This window comes from Onychostoma macrolepis, chromosome 08 (assembly GCF_012432095.1).
Source record: "Onychostoma macrolepis isolate SWU-2019 chromosome 08, ASM1243209v1, whole genome shotgun sequence".
Classification (NCBI taxonomy): Eukaryota; Metazoa; Chordata; class Actinopteri; order Cypriniformes; family Cyprinidae; genus Onychostoma; species Onychostoma macrolepis.
In genome coordinates, this window is record NC_081162.1 from 3,007,516 (window position 1) to 3,033,496 (window position 25,981).

The 25,981-nt window shown below is 37.0% G+C and overlaps 1 protein-coding gene across 1 annotated transcript; it reads left to right on the forward strand.

The window, feature by feature from the left end:
* Positions 1 to 555: 555 nt before the first annotated feature.
* Positions 556 to 25,767, forward strand: kank3 (KN motif and ankyrin repeat domains 3). Its single transcript, XM_058785264.1, has 11 exons — positions 556 to 717; positions 13,235 to 13,316; positions 13,392 to 15,026; positions 16,560 to 16,668; positions 17,033 to 17,254; positions 17,525 to 17,615; positions 17,734 to 17,953; positions 18,950 to 19,092; positions 19,979 to 20,179; positions 23,785 to 23,883; positions 24,341 to 25,767. Exons 2-11 carry the CDS (start codon positions 13,280 to 13,282, stop codon positions 24,401 to 24,403), a joined length of 2,820 nt encoding a protein of 939 aa, XP_058641247.1. The 5' UTR covers positions 556 to 717; positions 13,235 to 13,279; the 3' UTR covers positions 24,404 to 25,767.
* Positions 25,768 to 25,981: the final 214 nt, after the last annotated feature.

The window sequence follows — 25,981 nt, forward strand, 5'->3', positions numbered from 1 at the left end:
GCCATTGTTAGATGCCAGTGTTTCCTAGCTATGCAAAGATTTGATTTCAAAAACAGCATAGCAACTAAACTATTTCTTGTTATGGTTTTAAATCAGTATTTAACCTCAGAATGATCTCAAAGCAAGTCTGATTTTGTGGTGGCTGTGTTTTAAAATAAAATTATTGTCATCTTAATTCAAGGGTTAAAGGATTTCGAAAGTGATCGTGTTGAGTATTTCTCTAAGGTTTACATGTTTGAAAATGATTAACAGTTGAAAACATTAGAAATTCAGAAAAGTAATCAAATGCAATCTGTTACTTTGCTTTAATAAAGTAATTGAAATAGTTACACTACTTATTGCATTTTAGAAAGGGTAACATTGTAACATTGTAACTAACCTTCCCATTACTGATCATATGTGAGAATTTGCTTTTATAAGAATTGGGTTTCTTGGGGACTTCCAGTCTGGGACATTGAATATTTTTCTGAGCTCTTGAACTTGAAGATTACGACGCAGTTACATGGGTGGGAAGAAATCAGCGCCACCCATTCAGAGTAGTGCCAGCTCCGCCCAAGAGCCCGAGCCACACACTTCAACAGACCGTTTCAACCACAGACCCTTCATAATTTAACTACTCGGAATGAACGGTGACTACTGGTCGTCTGACGGCTGAAAATAATTCAGCACATACCCGGATTATTATAACGCAAAGAAACAAAGTAACGTCACCTAAGGGTAAGACAAAGTTTCATGACTTCCGAAAAGTAGCTGGGCTTTCTGTAGGCTATAGAGAGCGCTGTTTCTACTCAGATTGTTCTCGCTTTGATTATAGTTGAAGCTTTAGGTTTAACAACATAGTTTTACAATGATAAAGTTTAACTGTAACTGCTATAACGTTGTGTGTTGTCTCGCCGATGGTGATACTGGATTGTATGTCTGTCTTTTATGTTCGGGCAGTAATAGCATTTGTACATTTCTGCAGAATAGCAGTATACTTGGCTTTATGTTCAACAAATTCAAGATGTATATTTGTGTCTAATCAATACGGTGTGTGGTGCAGCCTACATGTACCATTGCTTCACTAATTAGTGTTTGTTTGTTTGTTTGTAAGCTCAAATCCTTGGTCTTAGGGGAGAGATAACTATTAAATATCTTATATAAACTCAAATTCATTCAGTTTTTGTACACGACCTACCTATAGTGTTCACTGAGTACATCGAGCTCAGCCGAAATAGCCCAATAAGGTTTTTGTATGCAAATGCATTGAATTTATGGGAAATGTAGATCAAAACTACAGAAAAACACCAAACTAGCAATGAAGCGTTAAACCTGTATCCCTTTCACATTTCACTTAAATATTTGTATTCTGTTAGAACCATTATCCTGATTTCGTTTTTATGTTAAATTAATAAATGGGTTTTAAATTGCATTTCAACAGGATTGCAAAAATGATGAAAGTTGAAACGAATACAGTGTTGAAAAAGATGTGACTTAAAAGGTGGCATTGGTTATTTTACCTCCTGTTTTGTACCATGCATACTCAAATTATATGCCTTTGAGTTGTACTTGGACTGCAAAAAATAAATAAATAATCAACATAAAAAAGAAAAGCACAAAATATAACATTTCACGACCTTTTCACTAATCAAATCATCCTGATCTACTGATCTCAGCAGAGAAAACTACTATTAACAATACGTTTTATTGTTGTTGCCCCAAAACAGTTCTGTCGCTTGAAAATTGAACTTGCCTCCGAAACGCTAAAAGAATCACATGCTTCAGGTCTCATGATTCTATTTACGGGCCATTCCCCTGTCTGGGTCGCCCCTCCACCCTTCGCAGATATAAAGTGGAATACATTTGTGCAAAGAAATTTGATTCAGATTACTAAAATGTATATACAAAGCCTTGTGATTGACAAAATTGCAGTGATGAGGGTTTGGTAGATGCCTTGTCCGTGTGATCACATTCATAAAGATATTAATAGTAAAAACTGAATGTAATTCAGCCTTCTGTTCCATCCCAGCCCACACTATTGCTTTGCACTGTAACACCATTAAATGTGATCTAATACATTCTCATCTTTAATCTAATATAGTTAAATAGTGGGACATGATTTGACTCGCTTCCATGACAAAAGTTCTTTGTTGGTCCGTCACTGTGGATAATGTATAAGTTGTTTACAGGCGAATAGAGCCTGCAGTGTTCACGGCAGCATGTTCTGGAGACTTTCCCTTCCTCTAAATCACATTATTTGTCGGTATGTGGATAATACTGAACGGGCAGACTCTGTCTGAAAATGTTAAACCAATCAGCATGTCACAAACAAAGTTAGTGCCTTAATGTCTGTATGTGTTTAAATCAGCATAGAAAATATAAAAATGTTATGCAATTCATTTGTAAAATGTAGCTTTGATTTTGGTGGATCCAGATTTAAGTTTTTTCTGTTTTGTTTTGTTTTGTTAGTCTTTATCTGTTCTTGTGACAGAACATTTATTTTTACGCAGCGGACACTTTTAACCAAAACCGTGGCCTTTTATAGAAAAGAGGAACAAAACCAGTTTGTCAAGGAGCCAACAATATTTTTTGATATACAGTGCCAGGTTTATTAGACGGCTAGATTAGGAAGCAAGCTTGAGAAGAAGACAGATACAAAGAAGACTTCAATGAAAGTCAGTGAAGGGTGATTAGTTTCCACAGGAAGTTATCTGAATGTTTAGCAGAACAGAAAGTATTACATTAACTATTAAAAAATCAAGGTCTTTTATATCATTTTGTAGCCATAAATACTAATAAACTGTCAATATGCTAGTAATATGCATGCTAAGCAACTAATTAACAGTGAGAATTGTTTCCTAAACCAAAGTGTTACCCAAACTTTCTCTACCGCACCACTTGTCATATAATCTATGAAGAGGAAGAAACATACTCTCATGTAATGTTATGGCAGAGCTACTCTGACTTGGACGGGATCAAGTTGAGAATCGAAAATAGACTCTTATGAGTCCAAGCTTCTGCTTGACACGGCCAGAGACCCCAGAATACAGACACACAAACACAGCTGAGCAAGTGCTAGATAAAGAACAGGACATTCTGTTCATTATTCACAGAGCTAAGCTTGATCGGTTTGTCATGTTAAATAAAAACATAAAACAAATATCAAAGCAATTGATGTGTGTATGATTTTGGAGAATAGACTGTAGTCTAATACTGGCCAGCCTCGTTCTTTTGGGGCTCTTAAGAGTGTAGACAAATATCTATCATTCTTTTGAAATCACCAGTCTGACCTTGTATGAAAATAAATAATAACACACTTCTCAACAAGCTGTATCATTTGAGGTATTATTGATGTTTGTAGCCCTCAGAGTGCGGGTGATTTACACACACTTTCATACTCAATAATTTAATGTTTGAGTATGAGCAGTACTAACAGTGATGTTTGCCCAAGAAAGCAGCATTCAATAATGAATCTGCCAGTGACCGCTACTGGCCTTGAGAATCTGTTTATACTGCCCTAAAGCGTGATCAGCTGTTTTTCACAGGAAGAGTCCATTTTCTGAAGCAGCTTTTAGAAACAATGGGAGGATGTTGCTGTTATTCACTTAACTGTGTCACGGCAGACGGTCTCCATCAGGCTTTTTAAGTGCACTAAGTGGTGTTTTCCATTTACTAACATTTTACACCAGCAGAACTAAATAATGCTTTTGACAAATCTATTTCAAATGACTAACACGTATAGGAGATTTAAAAAAATAAAAATAAAAAATCATACCAGCGTGGCTTAAAAAAGTTGTTTTATTTTATATGAAGGGGGATTCATTGTGGCAACCACGTTGAGCTCATTTTCACTATTTATATCCCTTATTAATGGAAATCTAAAATTTAAATAAACATAAAAATTACATTATGTATTTGGTGACCAAGCCTCTTGTTGGAAAATAAATGAATAGTATTAACCTTGTTGGTATACAAACTGTACAAGAAAGAAGAAACATTTACAAATATGCGTGAACAGCACTTTGTAGTGGCGTCCCGAAGAGGCACAAAATAACTTTCACGGACTTTTACTTTAACTGTTCCCTCCTGGTGAAATGACCTGCCCGACTCGATCCGAGCAGGAAGAAATCTCGATCTTCAAGAAACGTCTAAAGACACACTTAACCCTCTAACACTAGCATTCTCTATTCTTTTTCTATACTGTCTACTATTTTCTTTTTATTTATTATAAAAAAATAAAAAATAACTTGACCCTCTAACACTAGCTCTATCTATCTGTTTTCTAACTACTTTTTATTCTTTTTATTTATTATTTAAAAAATAAAATGCTATATACTGCGTTGGACTAACTGGGACTTGTCACTTATCGTTGCTCTTTTGTTTTTGATTGCTTCTCATTTGCAAGTTGCTTTGGATAAAAACGTCTGCTATATGATTGAATGTAAATGTAAAAAACGGAGAGCAAATATGTGTAGAGTTCATGAAGGGAATTTCCAAACAGTAAAAAAACTACTAAATTAATAAACTAATTTAATTTGGAAAATAAAGTTGAAAATACAGTTCTGCTGATGATAGTTACTAGCAAACAGAATTGAAATGAATGGGGGCTTGGGACAAAAATACCCCCAAATTTAAGATAAGGGGACTAAAAAATCTATTATGACTGTTATGAATAAGTGAAATGCGAGACTGAAGGAAAAGTGTCTATTGTAGCATTACATTTAGATCTGCTCACACTGCATTAAAGATAAATTTTTTACGCATTGTTTTTTTGCAGCCTCGAGCATTATATGTAATGACCATTCAGAGGTGTTTAGATTAGGCACCAGTAAATAGGAAATCCACTGAAGTCTTGTTAAGAGTTCTCTCATCATAAACAACAAAGTGCGGATATGATTTGTTTTGTCCGTGTAGCCAGCAAGAATATCCTTTTCCCCACACACCATTTTTTTATTTTCTTCTATTCTATGAATAAATTTTTGTCATAAATTATTGTCATTACAGGTTGCCCTGTATTTTTTATTTTACAAATTTAGCCTATTTTATATAAAGAAAATTACATTAATCTCATTATGCAATTATGGTATGTCACCTTTGAGCAGTTGTCTGTGTAAATAAACACGCTGTGTCCACCTTTGCAGTGTAAAGATGACTTTTGTTGATGTTGATAACATTTTATTGGCAACAGCCTGAGCCTATAGCATTCTGATTTACTGAATAAATTGAATAAATACAAGTTTTTGATGACCCTTACCAAAAAGTAATATACTTCAAGTTTATTTTATTAAGTATACTTAAGTAAAGTTCAAGTATATTTTTAAGTATAGTTTAGGTAGTAAGTATACAAATATCAGTGTACTAGTAGTATACTTGTAAGTGTACTATTTCAATACTCCTTGGGACTAAATTGGCCCACTTTCTAGTATATAAAAGTATACTTTTAAGTATACTTTAAGTATAACAGTTGTAAACTTTGAGTATACAACTAGTTTACATCAATGTTTTTAGCTTGTACTGCAACTATACTAAAAGTGAACTTATAGGTATACTGATTACAAGTTTACTAATTAAATACTTGTAGCATTTTTAGTACTTTGAAGTATAGTCTCAGTAAACTACTAGTTTAGTAGTCTTATACTGCAAGTATACTCATAAGTTTTCTTTAAGTGAACTTTACATCATACTTTAAGTATACTACTATGTTCCTATTTAGGTATTAATTTGTATATATTTTTGTTATATATATATATATATATATATATATATGAATATCTGAACATACAAAACATCAAAAGAAAGAACAGGGCATCTGCTTGTAAACAAAAACATTTTATTCTAGTTTCATGCATTCTTTTTTTTAAACACTTGAATGTGGGTAAGTTTCATAAATAAAAAAAAATAAAGAAATGAACAACATTTTGAACCAAAAACTGAAAAGAGACTATGGATTCAGAATGATAATTAAAATGTAGATGGAGTCGATCAACACCCCAAAGCCTGACAGTCATTATTACCTCTTCATTGGTCGACATTTTATTCCATAATGTTACACAGTTTCGATGCTGTTTTATGTCAGATGATCGTGTTAGATTACATGTGGAAGCATCTGTTGTTTCGGTTTCTTCTTCACTTGTGTTTTTTTGGAAATTCTGCATAGAAGATGTGTACACAGATTCTAGGAGCACAAGTATAGCTCAAATATATTTAGACTTTTTCTAAGTATAAGTCAAGTATACTTAAATGCCATTTACGTATATTTCTGAGAAGTACATAAAGCCCTTTCTGAGAAGTATATAAAAAGTAGACTAAAAATATACTTTCCTATTTTTTAGTTTAAAAGAAGTATACTAATAGCACACTTGAATAAACTTCTTTTTTGTAAAGGGATAAAAGACAGCACAGATACTTTTAATTATTAGAATTAATAAGGTAATTAAAAAGAGCAAATATTGCCACTTAATGGAAAAGTACATTTCTGTGCTTCAAATAAAACTTTTTTTTTTAATGTCATAAATTTAATTTAAAAGTGATTAGATCTTCTAAGGTGTTCACTGTAGCAATGACTATGATGTAAAAATGGCTTGTGAGCATTTTCAACTTGTAAAACTAGTGTGCAGTGACCCCTAGAAGCTAATCTGAACTGGCCATTTTCAACCATCTCCTGACAGTTTTGTGTAAGACATTCAGTACAGACTGTGGGTGAGCCGTCTGAGGCTGAGACTACTAAATCAGTAACCCTTTTATCATTTAATCAATATTATTTGACTTTTTTCATAGATGTGAGCTGATATGAGAATACTGTAGAAGGATGTCTCCCAAAAAGTCCCACAGAAGTGGGATAATGATTCATTATATAGTAAACATTCCTTTGAGGCAAGCTGAGATCCATCCATCTTCAAAGGCAATTCATGTTGAGTGAAGTTTATTAGACTTACACATATGCAAGATAAAAGCAACTGATGTTCACTGAATAGCATGTTTTGTTCTTTAAAATGTGACCATACATCCTGCAGCATCTAGAACTTTAAACATTGTCTTTTGTATCCTGAAAAATGATCTGAAGTCGCTGGGATGTCGTTTTTAGAGCATCAATGTGCTTCGCTTCCTTGTTTATTTTTCCTTGGCTGGTCCTTGAGGAAACAGCTTTTGCCGCATTGATCAACTGTCTAGCACTCGCTGTCCTGAAAGACAATGGCTGCTGTTCCAGGAGACCCTGGGGCCGTATCAGGCCCACTTCCCTTCAGGAAAGAGCAGCTGTGTTGCTGCACTGGCTGTGACACTAGTAAAAACAATGCTTAAAAGAACAGTTTGACCAAAAATGAAAAATCTGTCATCATTACTCACACTCAAACACCGTCAAGACAAAAACACTATGAAAGTACAATAAAAGTAACTCCAAAGATGACTTCTTTCCTTCTGTTGAAGAGAAAAAGAGATATTTAGCAAAATGCTCAAACTGCTCTTTTTCCACAAAACAAATATGGACACTGTCAAAGCTTCAAAGTGACACAAACACCATAATAGAATCATGTTTCCATATAATGTGTATGCAATATTCTAAGTCTTCTTAAAGAGTAGTTCACCCCAAAATGAAAATTAAAAATTCTCACATCAATTAAAAAAGGCTTCTAACACTAGCTTACTCTATTATTTTTCTATTCTATCTGTTATATGTGTATAATAACAATAAAAATAAAAACCTGTTAAGCTAAATGAGACTTATTGTTGTAGCACTTGCATGTTGTTGCTCTTTTGTTGATTTTGATTGCTTCCATTGTCCTCATTTGTTAGTCGCTTTGGATAAAAGCATCTGCTAAATGACTAAATGTAATTATCCACCCTCACTTCGTTTCAAACCCATGATAAGACTTTTGTTCAAGTCTCTGTTGAAACTTCATACAACCAAAATTTGATGATCCGAAAAGTTCATAAAGCTGCTACAAAACTAATCCATAAGAATCAAACAGTTTAATCCAAGTTTTGTGAAGACGTGATTATTTTATATGGTGAACAGATTTAATTTAGGCTTTCATTCAGAAAGACAATGATCGACAGAAATACATAGAGTATATCAAATAAACATGGAAGCTCAAACATATGTGCATGATTCATGAGAACGATCATAAAAGTCAAACAAACCACTGAATTAAATCTTTTCTTCAACTGAAGTGATAGTATCCCTTCACAAGACTAGTTGTATGCCTTTATGACCTTTTTGGATTGTAAAAGTTTTGGTTGCATGGACCTTCAATGGAGGGACAGAAACCTCTCCATTTCATTAAAAATATCAGTAACACTTTAGAGACCAGTTCTCACTGTTAACTAGTTGCTTATTAGCATGCACATTACTAGCATATTTGGCTGTTTAATAGTACTTATAAAGCACAGATTAATGGTTACGCCTTGTGCATGACCATATTTTAGATTGCTTAATTCACAGTAATCATTGAACTATGTTTGCTAATGGATTTGTGCTAATTTGGAATTCCCCTGGTACCTGGTGCATTTCAGTTGGTCACCAAGATGTGAGAACTAATGGCATTCGTTATCACTGGCCACAAACCTGGAATGACACATCTTGAGACACCAGCCTTGAATATGTGCAAAAAGTTTTGAGAGCTTTGGCGAAGGGAAAGATTTTCATCAAATTACAGCTTTTATTTCAAACTATCATATTGCTTCAGAAGATTTGGAACATAGTTGTATAGACTACTTTATGGTGCTTGTGTCTGGTAACCTCTGGTAACTGTATAGTTTCATTTTATGGAAAGGAGAAGGCTTGCCATTATGCTAAATATCTAATTTTATGTATAGAAGGATTTCACATGGGTTTTGAACAATATTGATGTATGTCAATGATGACACATTATGTTCATTTTTTGGGGCAAACTATTCTTTTGTCACGTGATTGCTCACAAATTCCTGACAGTGCTGTAAGGTGGGCGTCAGAAAGTTCTGCACGGATTTTTTTATGGGACTGCCCTTTTTTTGAATAAGAAGTGTCCTTGCCCAGCCTGCAGAGTTCACATAACATATAATGCGAATAGAGACCTCCTGCTTCCTCTGCAGGAAAATGGGAGGGAGTGCTATGAGGTCACTTTCAAAACATGACTCCCATTCAGACAACGCCACAGTGGAAGATTTGTTTGAGTTGTTTGCCTGCTCTGAGAAGTCACTGTTCCCATGTTCAAAGTGGTGAATGTGATTCACAAAGCTCTTACTTTTATGGACCAAAACTGAATGAAAGGTACAGGGTTTGAACACTGATTTCTTTTGATTTAACTTGACAAGCTCTGAAATGGATGATATACACTAACAGTCAAACATTTAGACTCGGTTCAGCTTCTTAAAATTCTAAAGGCTTCTAATTTAAATTAGTGTAGTTGACATATAAACTTTGCCTCTATGTATGAAAGTGTTCACAAAAATAAAGGATGTTTTGAAGCAGAGAAATCAGTGTCCAACATACATGGGAACTTCTTTTATATTGTTCAGAATGCATCCCAAGATGCACCTCAGAAGTTTCAAGTTTCAATGTCCAGAGCTGGAATCTAGACAAAGGGTGGCGATTTTGGAGAAGCTTAAATATACAAAAGCTTTTATTTGTTTGGCTTTTTTAGTCAATACATAATCCCCATCCATTTTTGTTATCCTGTAGTTTTGATGATGTTATATGCAGAAAACCGTAATAATGAAGAATGGGTGAGTGTGTCCAAACTTTCGTCTTGTAGTGTAAACGTTCAGATCTTAGTCAAATGGTGGACATGCTTTTGTTTTTGTGATCCTGGCATGTTTGTAGCATGCTGGTTAAGAGGTGCAGGAGGTAGACAGGAATGTGTTTTTCCCCTCTTGCCTTGTAATTAGGCTTTTACCAGCAGGCAAACACAGTGATACGTCTCAGCTCACAGCTGGAAGGACGGGGAAGTCCTGCAAGCTGCAAATCAAGACAGCACGCTGTGAGTTGACAGGCTAGACTGTAGTCGCAGAGACTGGAAACCTGGTCAGCTGCATTGCACCACAATCAGTCTCTCCAATGCAAAACATATTGAAGCATTTAGGTTCAGTCTCCACGTGGTACCATTACTTTGCTCAGTCAGTGGAAAAAAAACAGCTTTGGCCTGTTAAATGCGATCAAACGGTACGCAGTATGCTTATAATTAGACACAGTCTTCGCCAACACTACTTAAACCAGTGTAGTGCTTCTGTTTTTTTCGCCTTGGCCCAACAGTCTTCTCATTATATCCTGCATTCGAGCCGTTCGCCACCCTGGTGGAGTCTTTGTGCTGGATTGACATGTCCGAGCCTGGTCACATTAGTGCTGTGTGAAATAGGAAGTGTTTGGTGGAATGTGCCTGGGGCTCTGTGAAAACAGTTATGTGCAACATGCTTCCCCTCCTCTGTGAGGGTGTGTGTGTGTGTTTTAACTGTATTTCCATGACCTGCTCTGTCCACTGGTATTGAAATTAAGCATCATAAAGGATGTGCAGGATATGTAATATTAATAAAATGTAATGTGTGTGTTTTATATTGAAATCTACCATTGAATATATCATAATATCTTCATACAAAACTTGTTGTAGAGGTGTCATGACAGTGATAATATTAGGCTTAGTTCACACTGCAGGTCTTAATGCTCAGATTGGATCTTTTGCTGAAATCCGATTTTTTCGCGCTTTTGTTCACATTGTCATTTACATGCGACTGCCACCAGTCTCATGTGTGAACCGTATACGGCCCTGAAGTGACCCGCATGCGCAGAAGAAGACATGACGTCAGACGCAGCGCACTGTGTTTGCGGAAATAAAAATAGATGCTGCTCGTGTTAGCGTGTGTTTAGCAATTTTTAAGTTAATGTGCAATCGGAGCCTAAATAGCTAATTGATAAGAAGAAGAATATTAAGAAGAAGGAGAGCACGATTTCCTCCAGCGCAGAATTGTGACGTCTGTCGCATTTCAATGACGTAAAAATCGCATGAAATGCGACATGGCCGTTCAGACTGAAGTCGTATTGCAAAACATCGGATATGTATCCGATTTAGGACCACATATGAAAGTGATTTGAAAAAATCGGATTTGTGCTGTTCAGACTGTTATAAGAAAATCAGATATGGGTCACATTTGGGCAAAAAGTCGGATTTGGGCCACTTTAGCCTGCAGTGTGAACCTAGTCTTAGATGATAAGTGGGCTTCAAAAGTCTAGAAGCACAGTGAAAACCTGGAAAAGGTGTAAAATTTTGAATGGTCTGCAAATTTGAGTCACTGAGCAAAGTGAACTCCTTTATGCAGAAGGTCATTTGCAAAATATCTTCACTTTCACAAGTTATTTCAATGCATGCCTGTTCATGTGAGGGTAGATGTTTTTTGTGGTAAAGTGTGTCCTGAAAGCACTGCAGTGTTTCAGAGGAGGAACGACGCTGCTCATTGGAGAGCTATGTGGAAGTGGAGGATAATTTATCAGTAAAGACTTAAAGGGGTCATCGGATGCAAAATTCACTTTACAAGTTGTTTGAACATAAATGTGTGTTGGAAGTGTATGTACACATTCATCCTATAACGATAAAAATCCACCCTGTGTTTTTTTTTAAACCCCTATTTTAAAATCCCCTTTCTCAAATCAGGCTGTTCTGAGATTCCTGTCAGAATGATGTAGTTCTGTACAGGCCCCTCCCACGATAGTTGATTGACAAGGCCATCTTACCTTAGACCCGCCCTGAGTGAACTGAGTGAGCTGTCATCCGTCCTCCATTGTGTCGACTCCAGTGCAGGAGAAGACAAGATGTCTCCGATTAAGTGATTGAGGCGTTCTGTTGATGGATGCAATAATGAATATAGCAGTCGTCAGTTACTCCCAACATCTGAAGACACAGAGGATTACGTTTGTTTGTGAAGAGAATGCGCCCCTGATCTACCTAAATGCATCTATGCTCGCACAAATCATTTGTGATCCAGCTTCACCTACAGAAGGAGTATAAAGGTTTTTAATGAATAACGCCTTTCCTAATAATGTGCAAATTAGCAAGTTTCACGATGAATGCAGCTAAAGTAAACAGTCCCTCAGAAAGCAGCTCGGAAGAGAGGGGCGGAGTCAGCAGAGCTCATTTGCATGTAAAGGAAAATGCTAAAAAATGGCTTGCTCTGACAAGAGCTGTTTACACTACCATTGAGAAATTTTAACCAAATTATGTTACAGACTTTTCATTAAGACCCTAAAGAATCATATCAACTTGTGGAAAATGGGCATCCGATGACCACTTTAAGGTTTATTGTGTACCCAAAACAATCAAAACACTAAGTGTTGCTGTCATTAAAGAAAAGGGGTGACATTCTGAAATTCATGTCAGCTTTTCATTCAAATTGTTATAACATAATTTGGCCTCAGATATCTGGTCCCTACTCAATGCCATAGTACTGTATTATTACCATATTCATATACATACATGGTACTCCAAGGCTTTTAAAACATACTATGGCCTATTTCTCAGCAAACATGGCATTGTCCAAAACATAGTAGGTAACATTTCAACAAAATTAATAATCTTGCAATACCATGGTTTTAATTGTAAACCAGAATATTACACAGCTGGAGCAGAAGTGAAATTCTAGAACAGTAGAGGAAGAGAGAAAATCAGCTGTGATGTAAATGCATTTTTTGTTTCTAAAAATGTCTGTGAACATTGAAACAACACAGAGTATGGCACAAAGACTTTCTAATTGCTAACAGTCAACCCATTATACTACAAATAAAAGAGATCATAGAGTACAAAAAGGCATATGACTTACTTACTTATGAGGGTTACAGCTATATTTATTTTTTGTCAGCCAGAATAGTCAAAGCTGTTTTCAAATGACCTATTAAGTTTGCTGGATAGCTAACCACAATTCCCAGGTGATTATAAAAACCTCAGGACTGTGCAGTCTAAAAACAACAGTTTCTGTAAAGTGAGACCAGAGCATGTTTCAACTAGAAACTGTGGCATCCTGGTTGCTAACATTGCAGTAACCTAATAAACATACAATGCAACATGCAGCAACACCATTACCTATCAGCCCATGTCAATTATAACAGTTCAGGAACTACCATTGGCCACTGGACAAAAAACAACCCTTAAAACCTTCACAGTGACCACATACCTGTTGTGGAATGGTCCAGAGATGCTTTTAGGTTCAGTTTGTTGCGGGTCACCAACAGCTCCCAAACAATGTTTTCATTTGTGTGATGACTCTATGGCACTGATATGTTGTCTTTTGCTTGTAGGTGTGCTGATTTGTCTTCTGGAGGGGCAGCACAAGGCTCCATAAAATGACCCAGTCTGTGCATATAACCTCCAAACTGCCAAGTAAGTAGTTGTTTTTCTGCTCTCGGTAGATCGCACTGTTTCAAGATGAACACATCTGATATGTTTGCATTGCAGATCTGAGTGCCCCTTTTCATTGCTCTACTGAGGAAGAAACAGATCAAGGTGGCTCCTATTCAGTACAGACGCCCTACGGATTCCAGCTGGACCTTGATTTTCTCAAGTATGTTGAGGAAATAGAGAGTGGACACAGCATTCGTAGGGCTAATGTGAACCCTCGGAGGGGATCCCGGGGTGACCGTGGGTATCAGAGGAATTTAAGTGTTGGTGGTCGGGCCAGTGGCTGGACCTCCACTGAGTCCCTTTCCTCAACAACCAGTGAGAATGGCCAAACTAACCCACATTTTCTCCAGAGCCCTATCACATCACCTAGTAAATCACAACCACTTTCCCCATTACCAGTCATCAGTCCCAGTCCACCAACTTACTCCAAAGTGCCACCACCGCCTCCACCACGTAACCCTAGGGTTGAGAGAACACTCCTTGAAACTAGTCTTCGGCTCCAACAGGAGCAAAATCAGTTTTCCAACGGATTAGGCTCTAATTTGCCTGACCTTTCCAAAGTGAGTTCCAAATCCGGTGGATTTAATAGGGACTTCTCTCTAGCTTCTTCCCAGCTTGCTTCAGATGCCCACTTGCTACAGATATCACCTGTTGTTCAGAACCCCCTTTCTGGGGTCTGGACTAAAGCAAGTCCTCAGACATCTGGAAGGAGCACGCCAGCCTCCAACTCAGGAACACTGCCTCCTGGGCAGCTTCAGACAGTGCGAGAACAGATGGCCACCGCCCTTAGGCAGCTAAGAGAGATGGAAGAGAGAGTCAAAGGACTACCAGTTCTAGAAAGAGAAGTTGCCATGCTCCGTGCCGAAAAAGAAAGGTTGGCTAAAGAACTTCAAAAGAAAACAGAGGAACATGATGCAACGCTCAAACTGCAAGTCTCCACTGAGGCAGCAGTAGGAGCCTCCCAACCAGGATCCCTACCATCGCCGTCACTTTCGAATAAAAAGCCAGAATGCAAAAGTGATGAACAAGACAAAAAGAAAATAAAGAATCTAGCCATTACTCCTGTAGAAAAAAGATCCATAGCAGTAGGCAGTGACAATCCCATTGAGACTGTGGTTGTCTACAATCGCCAAGCGGTCAAGGATGCTGCTGTCGAAGCTACTATTGATGTTAGTCACGCAGCTATTGAAACTGAGACTAGTGTTATGCATGATGAGGGAATTCAGACTGGAGTGGCTACAGAAGATGCGTCAGTCTGGGTAATAGAATCATTTCTAGGGCTACAAAGTGAGACAGAACGAGAAATTGACACCCTGCAGCACACTATCAAATTTCAACAGGAGTCAATCCAGGTTCTCGAGACACGATTAACTCATGTCAACCAAGATCTTGAAACTTTAAAGGCTCAGGAAATAGAGAGGGCATCCAAGATTATGCTGGACAAAGAGACAATTGCAAAACCACAGACAGCAAATGCCCAATTGCAAACACGTCCTGAAGTTTGTTCAGTTGGAGTGTTGTTTCCGGATGCAACTGACCCGGAGTATGTTTCAAAAAATGACCAAAGCATTCAAACAGATCCTGTGGAAACCTCAAAGGAAAAAATGGTGGAGCTAGTAAACATTGGTATCCAGTGGGAATGTCTTAATGATACACAAGACGCTGAAGAACAGACAATGTCTGCAGAGGGTGAGCATTGTTATTTTCATAAAGCATGTTCCTGGTCATACTGTGCACAATTATTTTAAGAAAAAAAACACCTTATTAATCTTTAATTAAAATGTTAATCTGCCTTGGTAGTGCTACTGCTGTAGGTAACACAGCCTTTCTAACATTTTGCCAGTACTTAACGCAGTAATAAATGCTGTTCTGTCATGACAACTCTCGGAGAGTTTAGCATGGTAATATACATGGCAATGTTAATGCATTTGGTCTTGGTGGAATAGATCTATACATCCACATCCATGCTGCGATGAGCATGTAAGAAACACTGCTGCTGCACATATAACATATAAGAAATAACCCCCGTGTATAACATACATGAAATCACCCCGTAGCAGATCTATACAGGCGGAGCTGGGGGAGGTGGAGGGTTTCTGAAGTGTGCTGCAACTGCTACAGCAAACACTAGCTGGGTATTTGAATGTTGAGCAGCAGCTCATTGGCTGCTGATGTGAAAAGAACCAATCAGTTGCGCCATGTGAATGATGAATATCAGATTGAGTTGGAACCTAATGGCCTGCACCATCTAGAGTTTCATGATAGAACCTTGCATTTATGCAGTATTATGCCATGGTCTGTCTGAATACTCGATTCTGATTGGCTGGCAGGTGTTGATTAAATTCGTTGAACCGCACAGGTAGTTCCAGGTCAGTTTAATCACGTTCTATATTAATGCACTTCCTATAAACATTGGTAACCATAGTAACATACAGTTACAGTTAAATAGTAATACAGATGAAAATAACCGTCATTTTTATCGTTCCGGTCAAATATTGCAGCGCAAATATTATTAACATCTTTAATATGTGAATGCTGGCAAATGACCATGGCATAAACGGGATAATCAATGGCTAGCTGTGCACCAAACGATTTGAATGCACTTCGCGGAGGCAACCACCCTCGTCGGGCGGTTCTTCGCCTCCACGTCGTGCATTCAAATCGTTTAATGCACAGCTTGCCGTTGATTATCCCTTACATATAAAGCTGGTTAGCATTCATGTGATACAGACTACGGCATGAATCAGTCAATTCAGAATTTATAAGCCTAAAGGCCCGTTCACACCAAGGACAATAACTATAAAGATAATGATAAAGATATAGTTCTAAAAATTGTTCTCAATATTATAATGATAAACTATAATGATAAAGGCACAGAGAAAAGCTATCGTTGGAATCACTTTCAGAACGATTTTTTCCAGCTGATGAACGATACGAACATTGACATCCAATCAGAATCCAACCTGCTATAAGGAGCACAAGAATTTACAGCGGCAGATGCGCATGCGCTTAGAATAAACAGATGATATCGTTTGCTGGTGTGGACGCTAATATCGTTATCGTTATCGTTATAGTTATCGTTCTTGGTTTGAAGGGGGCTTACTTAAGTCCAACTATACATTTGTTACATGTTGACATTAAACCAATCTGTATATGAGAACCACATATTTTTAAGGTTATCCATAGGAAAATCCCTTTAAAAATTATTTCTTTGCAAAAAAGCTGCAGGCCCTCTGAAATCTATCATGAAGAGGAAGGATGGGAGTGGTGCTGGCGCAGTTTCCAGCGGTGGCAAAAAGAGCCTGAAGTTTGTTGGAATTCTAAACGGAGGGTGAGTTACTAGAGCAGATTTTTTTTAAATGGACATATTGGCACAATACGAAATACCATTACTGTAGTAACAGACTGTCACAGCCTGCGTCCCATGGCTTATTGCTTTTATAAAGTGGTAACAACAGTAATATGCTAAAACTAGTCAATTTGATTCACAAATTAAAAATATTATCGTTAATGACAACAATAATAATTATCCTACCAAGTAACAACTGTATCAAATATCACTGGCTTCAAACATGGCTCTTTCAATCTGATTTTAGAACTGTAACTCTCCATTTTGTCATTATTTCTTATATAAATCTTTCAACTTGAGGTCAGACTGCCAATTAAACTGAATTTCTCCTCCTAAATTCTTTCAGATATGAGTCAACTTCTAGTGAAGAGGATGAAGAGGATGAAGAGAGTTCCTCAGATGGAAGTGAGGCTGGTGCGTGTTCAGACAGCAGTGTGGAAGAAGGGGCAGCTCTAGAGGACACATCTGATGAAGAGATGAATATAAATGTGGATGAAACTGACAGTGATGAAAACATGCCAGCTGGGACTGAAGATTCAAAGGACCAGGAAGAGGAAGTGAAGGAAAAGTAAGTGAATACACATTTTGGTGATGACTGAAATTTCACATAACAGAAAACAGTTTGTGGCTTAGCTTTGAGGTCATCTATATGGTAGCACACATCAAAAAAATATACTTTTAGCAGATGTACACGTTTAAATATTCGAGGTCTTTCTCTTGCAGACCAAAAATGACTCATCTTGTACAAGAGATATTTATTTATTTATTTTTTTTAGAAAATCATGATTCATGGGAATGATGTAATGAACACAAACAATAAATGGATATGATCTTACAGGTTTGAACTTAGTGCCAAAATGCGTGAGGCTTGTCTAATTTTGAAGAACCACCTTAATGACGGAGCGAAATCAGTGAAGAGTAAAGAAGTGGTGAGAAAATATCACACAAATTACATTTTATTCAAATTGTAGTTAGAAATGAATCATTTCAAATTACATTCCAGCCAAACTGAACCATTATGTTGTTCTGTTAACATGTTCAACGCAGTTGTCCAGCACTCATAGCGTTCAGCTGGAGTGGTTCCGAGTATCCAGTGCAAAGATGGCCCAGCCTTCACGTGTGTCAAATTACCTGATGGCTTTCTCAGAGGTCTCCCCCGTCCTGCTGGAGCACATAGTCAACATGACGGATGGCAATGGCAACACTGCCTTACACTACAGCGTCTCCCATTCCAACTTCACTGTGGTGGACCTACTGCTTGACACAGGTTAAGAGAATGTAGCTTTTTAGGACACATCAGAATAACATGGTAACAAGCAATGTAATTGGATAAACCATGGGAAAATGCACCTAGCTAAATACTTAAAGGGGTCATGAACTGCCTTTGGTTTTTATTGTGTACTGTTCTCTGAGGTCCACTTATAATGTTATCAAGATTTTAACATCAAAAAACATCATAATTTAGAAGTAATAGGCTGTTTTCTGTCCTGTTTTAACCCCCCTCATCAGAACGCTCTGTTGGAATAGGCGTGGCAAGTGCTATGATTGGCTAGCAGTTATATATGTTTGACAGTCTACATCCTTCACAGATGGACGTGCTGTGATTTAGGTTAAAAACGCATAAATACTATCAAATGATATAATAACAGACAAAGCAATAGTGATCACATAATGAATACAATTACTCACACTTGTGTGGTGCGACATCATATCCAATACAGTCAGCACAGCATCCTCTTTTAGAATTGTGCCTTGTTTGTAAACGAATCTGCGGTAAACGAATCCTGTGGAGGCGGTGCTTATCCACACTATTACATCACAGAGTGGAACATTCCACAGGCTGCCATTTCGGCAGACTGCCTTCAATACAAGCTGTTTTTAGACTAACGAGAAAGTTTTGAGTTCTGAAAATTACAGGATGTTCTTATTGTACAATGACCATTTATATGTCAAAAGTTCAAGGGAATTTTGGTTTCTCAGTTCATGATCCCTTTAATGGTAAGCAAAGTAATGTTTTGTTGTTGCATTTAGAATGCAGCTTATTATATAGTGCATACTATGGTTGTCACATGACCTAACTATTTTGCATGTTTACATGAGCAATGTCCAGTTATCACTTTTTATCTATCAAGTTTCTTGGAATTCACAACCGATATTATGCTTTAAATAAAGTCCAAAGTTATATGCTAATGAGCTGTTCTAAGTTGTCCAACAGTTTGGGATATTGTTACAAAACCTCAGTTGTGGATGTGTTCATGCACAGGCATGTGCAACGTTGATCAGCAGAATAAAGCCGGATATACAGCTGTGATGCTGGCAGCGCTTTCAGCAGTGAAGGAGGAGGACGACATGGCAGTGGTCCAGAAACTCTTCCGTCTGGGCAACGTCAATGCCAAGGCAAGCCAAGTAAGTCACCCACTTAATTAGTTATTCATCTGCGATTATATCCTCTGCTAATTTGAATATGACATTTCAAGTTACACTTTTAAAGGTCTTTTATTGGCATCTACTGTTCCATGAAGAACCTTTAACATCCATGGAATCCTTCCATTGCACAAAAGGGACTTTATAGTGGAAAAAGGGCTCTTGTTAAAATGTTTTTCACAAGAAAAGGGGTTCTTTCAAGAAGTGTTCACTAAAAGGTTCTTTGGGGAATCTAAAATTGTTCCTTTGTGGAGTCACTGTGAAAATTCTCTTTTGGAAGCTCTTTTGCTTGACTTGGTGAACAATTAATTTTTTTTTATTTGCTAAAAGAAATGAAAAGTTTACAGAAGTCTTTACCGAATACATACACTACTGATACAAATTCTGGGAAAATAAGATTTGTTTTTTAATTAAACAAAGGCACATTAAATTGATCAAAAGTGACAGTAAAAACATTTATAATGTTACAAAAGATTTCAGTTTCAAATGAATGCTGTTCTCCTGAACTTTCGATTTAGCAAAGAATCCTGAAAAAATATATCACAGTTTACACAAAAATAAAAGCTTCACTGTTTTCAACATTGATAGTAATAATAAATGTTTCTTGAGCACTAAATCAGCATATTAGAGATCTGAAGGATCATGTGAAGACTGGAGTAATGATGCTGAAAATTCAGCTTTGATCACAGAAATAAATTACATTCTACAATAAAATAAAATATAAAACTATAATTTTAAATTGTAATAATATTTTACAATACTACAGATTTTATTGTATTTTTGTATAGATAATTGCATTATTAGAGTGTAAATTACTGAAAGTGTAATTTCTCCAGCTGAGCGTGTGTGTGTGTTGTGGTGTGGTTAGGCAGGACAGACGGCTTTAATGCTGGCCGTGAGTCACGGGCGACAGGAGATGGTGCGAGCGCTGCTCGACTGCGGTGCTGATGTGAACATCCAGGATGATGAGGGCTCCACCGCTCTGATGTGCGCGAGTGAACACGGTCGGGCTGAGATTGTGTCCTTACTGCTGGAGCAGCCGGGGTGTGACATTTCAGTCGTAGACAATGTGAGTTCATCACAACCACAACCACCTTCATACAACCATGAAGAAAATGTACATGACTCTAAAATATGTACTGTTTCTGCGTAATACTGCAGCCTAAAATAAAGCCACGATTAAAGTGGAGGTCATACTAATATTCAAAAGCAGGTGAACATACTAGTTTTATTAGTTCTACATGGCAGAACTTAGTAGCATTGAGATACTATTATAGTTTTTATTAGTATTTTGAATAAGTTTTTTTTTTACATTTTCTGTTTTCTTTTTTAAGTTTTAGTTTTAAGTTTAGCTTTAGTCTCTGGTGATGTCCATGAGTCACAGACTTAAGGCAGTCATTGCCTGCAGAGGATTCTCAACAAAATATTAAAAATTTACATTTTATTTATGATTATATTTATTTGTCCAATTACATTTGAGCTTCTGAAAATGGGGGGACTGTGTGTAAAAATGGTTGTAATTCCTAAGCATTTAATGTTATATTTTTGTTAGCTTGTAAGCTTAAAGTCTGCACTTCAATTTCATCTTGATTGTTTCATTTTAAATCTATTCTAGTGGCATACAGAGCCAAAATTATGAATATTGTGTCAGTGTCCAAATACAGGTGCATCTCAAAAAATTGGAATATTGTGAAAATGTTTTTTTTGTAACTTATTTCAAATAGTGAAACTTTCATATATTAGATTCATTACATGTAAAGTAAAACATTTCAAAAAGTTTTTTGTTTTAATTTGGATGATTACAGCTTACAGCTCATGAAAGTCAAAAATCCAGTATCTTAAAATATTAGAATATTTCCTAAGATCAATCAAAAAAGGATTTGCAAAACAGAAAAGTTCAATTTCTTTAAAGTATGCTCATTTATGCACTCAATACTTGGTCGGGGCTCCTTTATCACAAACTCCAGCATCAGTGATGTGTGGCATGGAAGCGATCAGCCTGTGGCACTGCTGAGGCACTATTGAGCCTTCAGCTCGTCTGTATTGTTGGATCGACTGAGAAAGATGAGAAATCTTTCTCTTGAAAATATCCCTTAGATTCCATATGGGGTTCAGGTCAGGCATGTTGGCTCGCCAATCAAGCACAGTAATATCATATTCAGCAAACCACTTGGAAATGGTTTTGGCACTGTGGGCAGGTGCTAAAGTCCTGCTGGAAAAGGAAATCAGCATCTCCATAAAGCTTGTCAGCGGATGAAAGCATAAAGTGCTCCAAAATCTCCTGGTAGACGGCTGCATTGACTTTGGACTTGATAAAACACAGTGGACCAACACCAGCAGACGGCACGGCAGCCCAAATCATCTCTGACTTCAGAAACTTCACACTGGACTTCAAGCAGCTTGGATTCTGTGCCTCTCCAGTCTTCCTCCAGACTCCAGACCTTGATTTCCAAATGAAATGGAAAATTTACTTTTATCTGAAAAGAGGACTTTGGACCACTGAGCAAGTTCTTTTTCCAGTTCTTTTTCTCCGCAGCCCAGGTAAGATGCTTCTGACGTTGCTTCTGTTTCAGAAGTGGCTTGGTAGCCCTTTTCCTGAAGACGTCTGAGCGTGGTGACTCTTGATGCACTGACTCCAGCTTCAGTTCACTCCTTGTGAAGCTCTCCCAAGTGTTTGAATCAGCTTTGCTTGACTGTATTCTCAAGCTTGCGGTCATCAATGTTGCTTGTGCACCTTTTCATACCCAATTTCTTCCTTCCCGTCAACTTTGCATTTTATATGCTTTGATACAGCACTCTGTAAACAGCCACACCTTTCAGTAATGACCTTCTGTGACTTACCCTCTTTGTGGAGGGTGTCAATGATTGTCTTCTGGACCACTGCCAAGTCAGCAGTCTTCCCCATTATTGTGGTTTCAAAGAATAAGAGATACCCGGCATTTATACTGTAGGGATGGTCATTTAATGAAGCTCAAATGTAAATATTCTAATATTTTGAGATATTGGATTTTTGACTTTCATGAGCTGTAAGCTCTAATCATCAAAATTAAAACAAAAAAAAACTTTTGCTTATGTTCTATTTTAGATGTAATGAATGTAGAATATATGAAAGTTTCACTTTTTGAAATGTTACAAAAAAAGAACTTTTCAATTCAAGTTTATTTGTATAGCGCTTTTCACGATGCAAATCTTTGCGAAGCAGATTTACAGAAAATGAAAGTTTCTACATTATATTTAGTAATAGCTTATCAGTGGTGACTATCTCAAGTTGATGTCCATATGGCAGAAGTTTACAGTAAAAATCAAGAAGTTAGTTAATGTCATGTAATCAAACAGACGGTGAACACTATTAACAGCAATGATCATATGTTGCGATCAAACTTATAGCAAAATTTGGTAGTTTTGTATGTTGTCTGAGGGTTGGCATCATCTGAGGTCGTCTGAGGGGTTGGCATCATCTCTTCTCAGGTGTTCGGTCATCTCAGGTTTTTGTAAGGGCTGGATCCAGACTGAAGCTTGTGTAATTCCTAGTTACCTCCGGATGCCAATCCTGTGGCAGAAACAGAGAAGGTAATTGAGAGAAATTAGCGTAGCTGCTGTTCCAACTAAGCAAAAAATGATGTGTTCAACCCAAGCAAAAGAATGAAAATGTGCATTTGATCAGATGTAACTGAAGTACAAGGTTATGAGATACATTATTTGAATGCTTGGTGAAAGAGATGTGTCTTCAATCTAGATTTAAACAGAGAGAGTGTGTCTGAACCCCGAACGTTATCAGGAAGGCTGTTCCAGAGTTTGGGAGCCAAATGTGAAAAAGCTCTACCTCCTTTAGTGGACTTTGCTATCCTAGGAACTACCAAAAGTCCAGAGTTTTGCGACCTTTTAGGGAGTGTGATGGATTGTAGTGTGATAGAAGACTAGTTAGGTACACAGGAGCTAAACCATTAAGGGCCTTATAGGTACGTAGTAATATTTTGTAACTGATACAGAACTTAATAGGTAGCCAGTGCAGAGAATGTAAAATTAGGGTAATATGATCATATTTTCTTGACCTGGTAAGGACTCTAGCAGCTGCATTTTGGACTACCTGTAGCTTGTTTATTGAAGATGCAGGACAACCAGCTAGCAGTGCATTACAATAGTCCAGTCTAGAGGTCATGAATGCATGAACTAGCTTTTCTGCATCAGAGACGGGTAGCATGTTCCGTAACTTGGCAATGTTTCTAAGATGGATATTCAAATTTTTTTAGATGCACCTGTATAAATGGACCTGACTACTGGAATATATATATATATATATATATATATATATATATATATATATATATATATATATGAATTGTGACTGTATTACACAATATGACTGTATTTCTTATATTAAAATGTATCTCTTTTTATTCTGAGGTGGAAGCAGATGTATGGTGTATTTTAACATTTTGAATGTGTTGTCCTGCAGTCATTTCCTGTGGGGTCCAGAGTAATTGTGTATGCTTGAAATCCAGTGCAGTCACTTGTTCCATTACAGCGGAAAGTTGTACTCTGTTTTACAGATAATGATGTAACAGAGAAACAGGTCACACCCTAAATGTTGCTGGACTTGGCATCCAGTGTTAAAACATCCAGTCCAACAATGCATTATGCGTCATTCCATGCTCTTTGACTTCTTTCCTCCAGGATGGCAGTAATGCTCTCTCCATTGCTCTGGAGGCGTCCCACAATGATATTGCCGTTCTACTGTACGCTCACATGAACTACTCGAAAACACAGGCGGATGTAAGTCCTCTCACACTGAACACTCATTCAAGCAGAACAAACACATGGATTTCGGCAATTTAATTACACTTTATAAGACTCGTTTAAGTGATGAATGTGAAATAAAATATTTATTTAGAAAAATGCAGGGCGAGACAGCAGTTTGGAATTGATTTGAGTCACGAAAGCGGGTGTTACCAGAATGGAGCCAGATGTGAATGGAAATGATGCCTTACAGTGGTCTAATTCACAATCACATCAGAATAAAAATAAGTCATTTCAGAGACAGAGCATGTTATTATTTTGACAATTTTTTCATGCACTGATTAATTGTTCACAATAAAAACAATATAAGAAAGATACTGTATATAGCTACTTTAAAATCTGAATTTCATTATTTAAATTGTATCATTCTGGAGAAAAATTAGCATTATATTATAATGTGCTAACATAACTTTTGTGTTTGTTCTTTGTTCAGATATCATCGAAAGCAATCTCCCGAAGCCCGTCCACTCCTAGAAAAACATGGCCCTCAGAGTGACACATGGACACATTAAGAACAAAATGAAAATAAAAACATGACTAACTAGCTTTACTGGAAGATTATAACAATTTCTGTTATAAGTTTATATATATATATTTATATTGTATTCATTTTTATGCACATATTTAATGCACTATAATGCAACATTACTATGTAAAATACTATGTAAACACATTAATGTAGGTAAGGCCAATCATTTTACTTGCTTCTAATCTTCAACAGGTGTATCTACTATAGTAGGTTTCTTACTACCATGATGTCAGTGTTTAAAATAAGGAATTTGGGATAATTGCAGCTTAGCTGTAATGTTATTGTGATTACATGGTTCACAAGCTGAACATTTGTTTTGATTAGCGGTCAGAAAAACTCAAGTGCAAATCATACATGAGCATGAAATACTGCAGCAGATTAGGGTCAATCATTCATATTCGCTTGAGAAACTCAATAATTATTAAACGCACATCGTGGCTTCATAACACAGGCAACCTGTGACTGCTATAATTATGTGCTGTTTGGAAAAGGCCAGCAACAAACACCTACATAAACTCCAGCCTTGTTTTCTACTACAGTGATTCATTTAAATATACAGTCTGTCATGTCTGGGGCTGATGGTGGCCCTTTAGCTGAGCTGAACTGAAAGGACATTGCCTAACTTTGGAAAAGAGAAACATTTGACTTCCAGAGATCTTGACTGATCACAGAAAGGTTTCAGAAATGAATTTAAGATCCATAACTGAATTAAATCAGCCAGGAATGGCTCCAAAACACAAATGGAAATCTGGACAAATCAAAACAAATGGCATTTGCAAGAAAAAATTGCACTTTTCAGTTGTTAAGCTTGAAGTCCCAACACTTTGTGGCTGTGAAATGTTAAACATGTTCATGGTTAATGTGATGATCTACACCTTGGAAGGACACTTGCATAAAGGCAGTTCTATTTGATTTATCATCAGAGTTTGGAGTTTGGAGCTGGATTCATACACCGATAACTGGACTCGGCACTTTACACAAATTAAGAAACCAGGTGTTAAATACCTGTAAAAGTCTTAAACTTAACTAGAATGTTTACTGTAGATTTCAAACACGGACAATCTTTAATTTTATCCAAAGATGCTGCAGTAGCTCTGCAAACAGGCGCCTGGAGGATTTCAGTTGTTCTTTAGTTGCTCATTTAAACATATTTTGACTCTTCAATTGGAATTTTTCTTTTTTTTACCAGGCCTCAAGTATGCATTTGTATGTGTTGGTCTGTCAGTATTTCGTTTATTGTGTATTTTACTTGGTTTCTATGCTTTGTTTAAACGATTGTATCATGCTGTGCAGCTTAAAATGTACAATTAAAGGAAAATTGTATAATGTCATTTAAGTTACTCATTAAGAAAATGCACCTACCCTACAAAAGTGGATTTTGGTTATGTAAATATATCAATGGTCGGACCATATTAAAACAAGAAATCTGACAAATCTGAAAATAGTCTTGTGAAACAGGTGGGCTTAATTAAATTGAATGCACACGTTAAAAATGTCTTACAGGTAAAATGATATATGGCTGAAAAAAAAGGCCACTTAAGTAAA

Coding starts and splice junctions, on each gene's coding strand:
- kank3 (XM_058785264.1), top strand. CDS start 13,280: ATGACCCAGTCTGTGCATATAACCTCCAAACTGCCAA. Junction 16,669..17,032: donor GTTGGAATTCTAAACGGAGG/GTGAGTTACTAG, acceptor AAATTCTTTCAG/ATATGAGTCAACTTCTAGTG. Junction 19,093..19,978: donor TCAATGCCAAGGCAAGCCAA/GTAAGTCACCCA, acceptor TGGTGTGGTTAG/GCAGGACAGACGGCTTTAAT.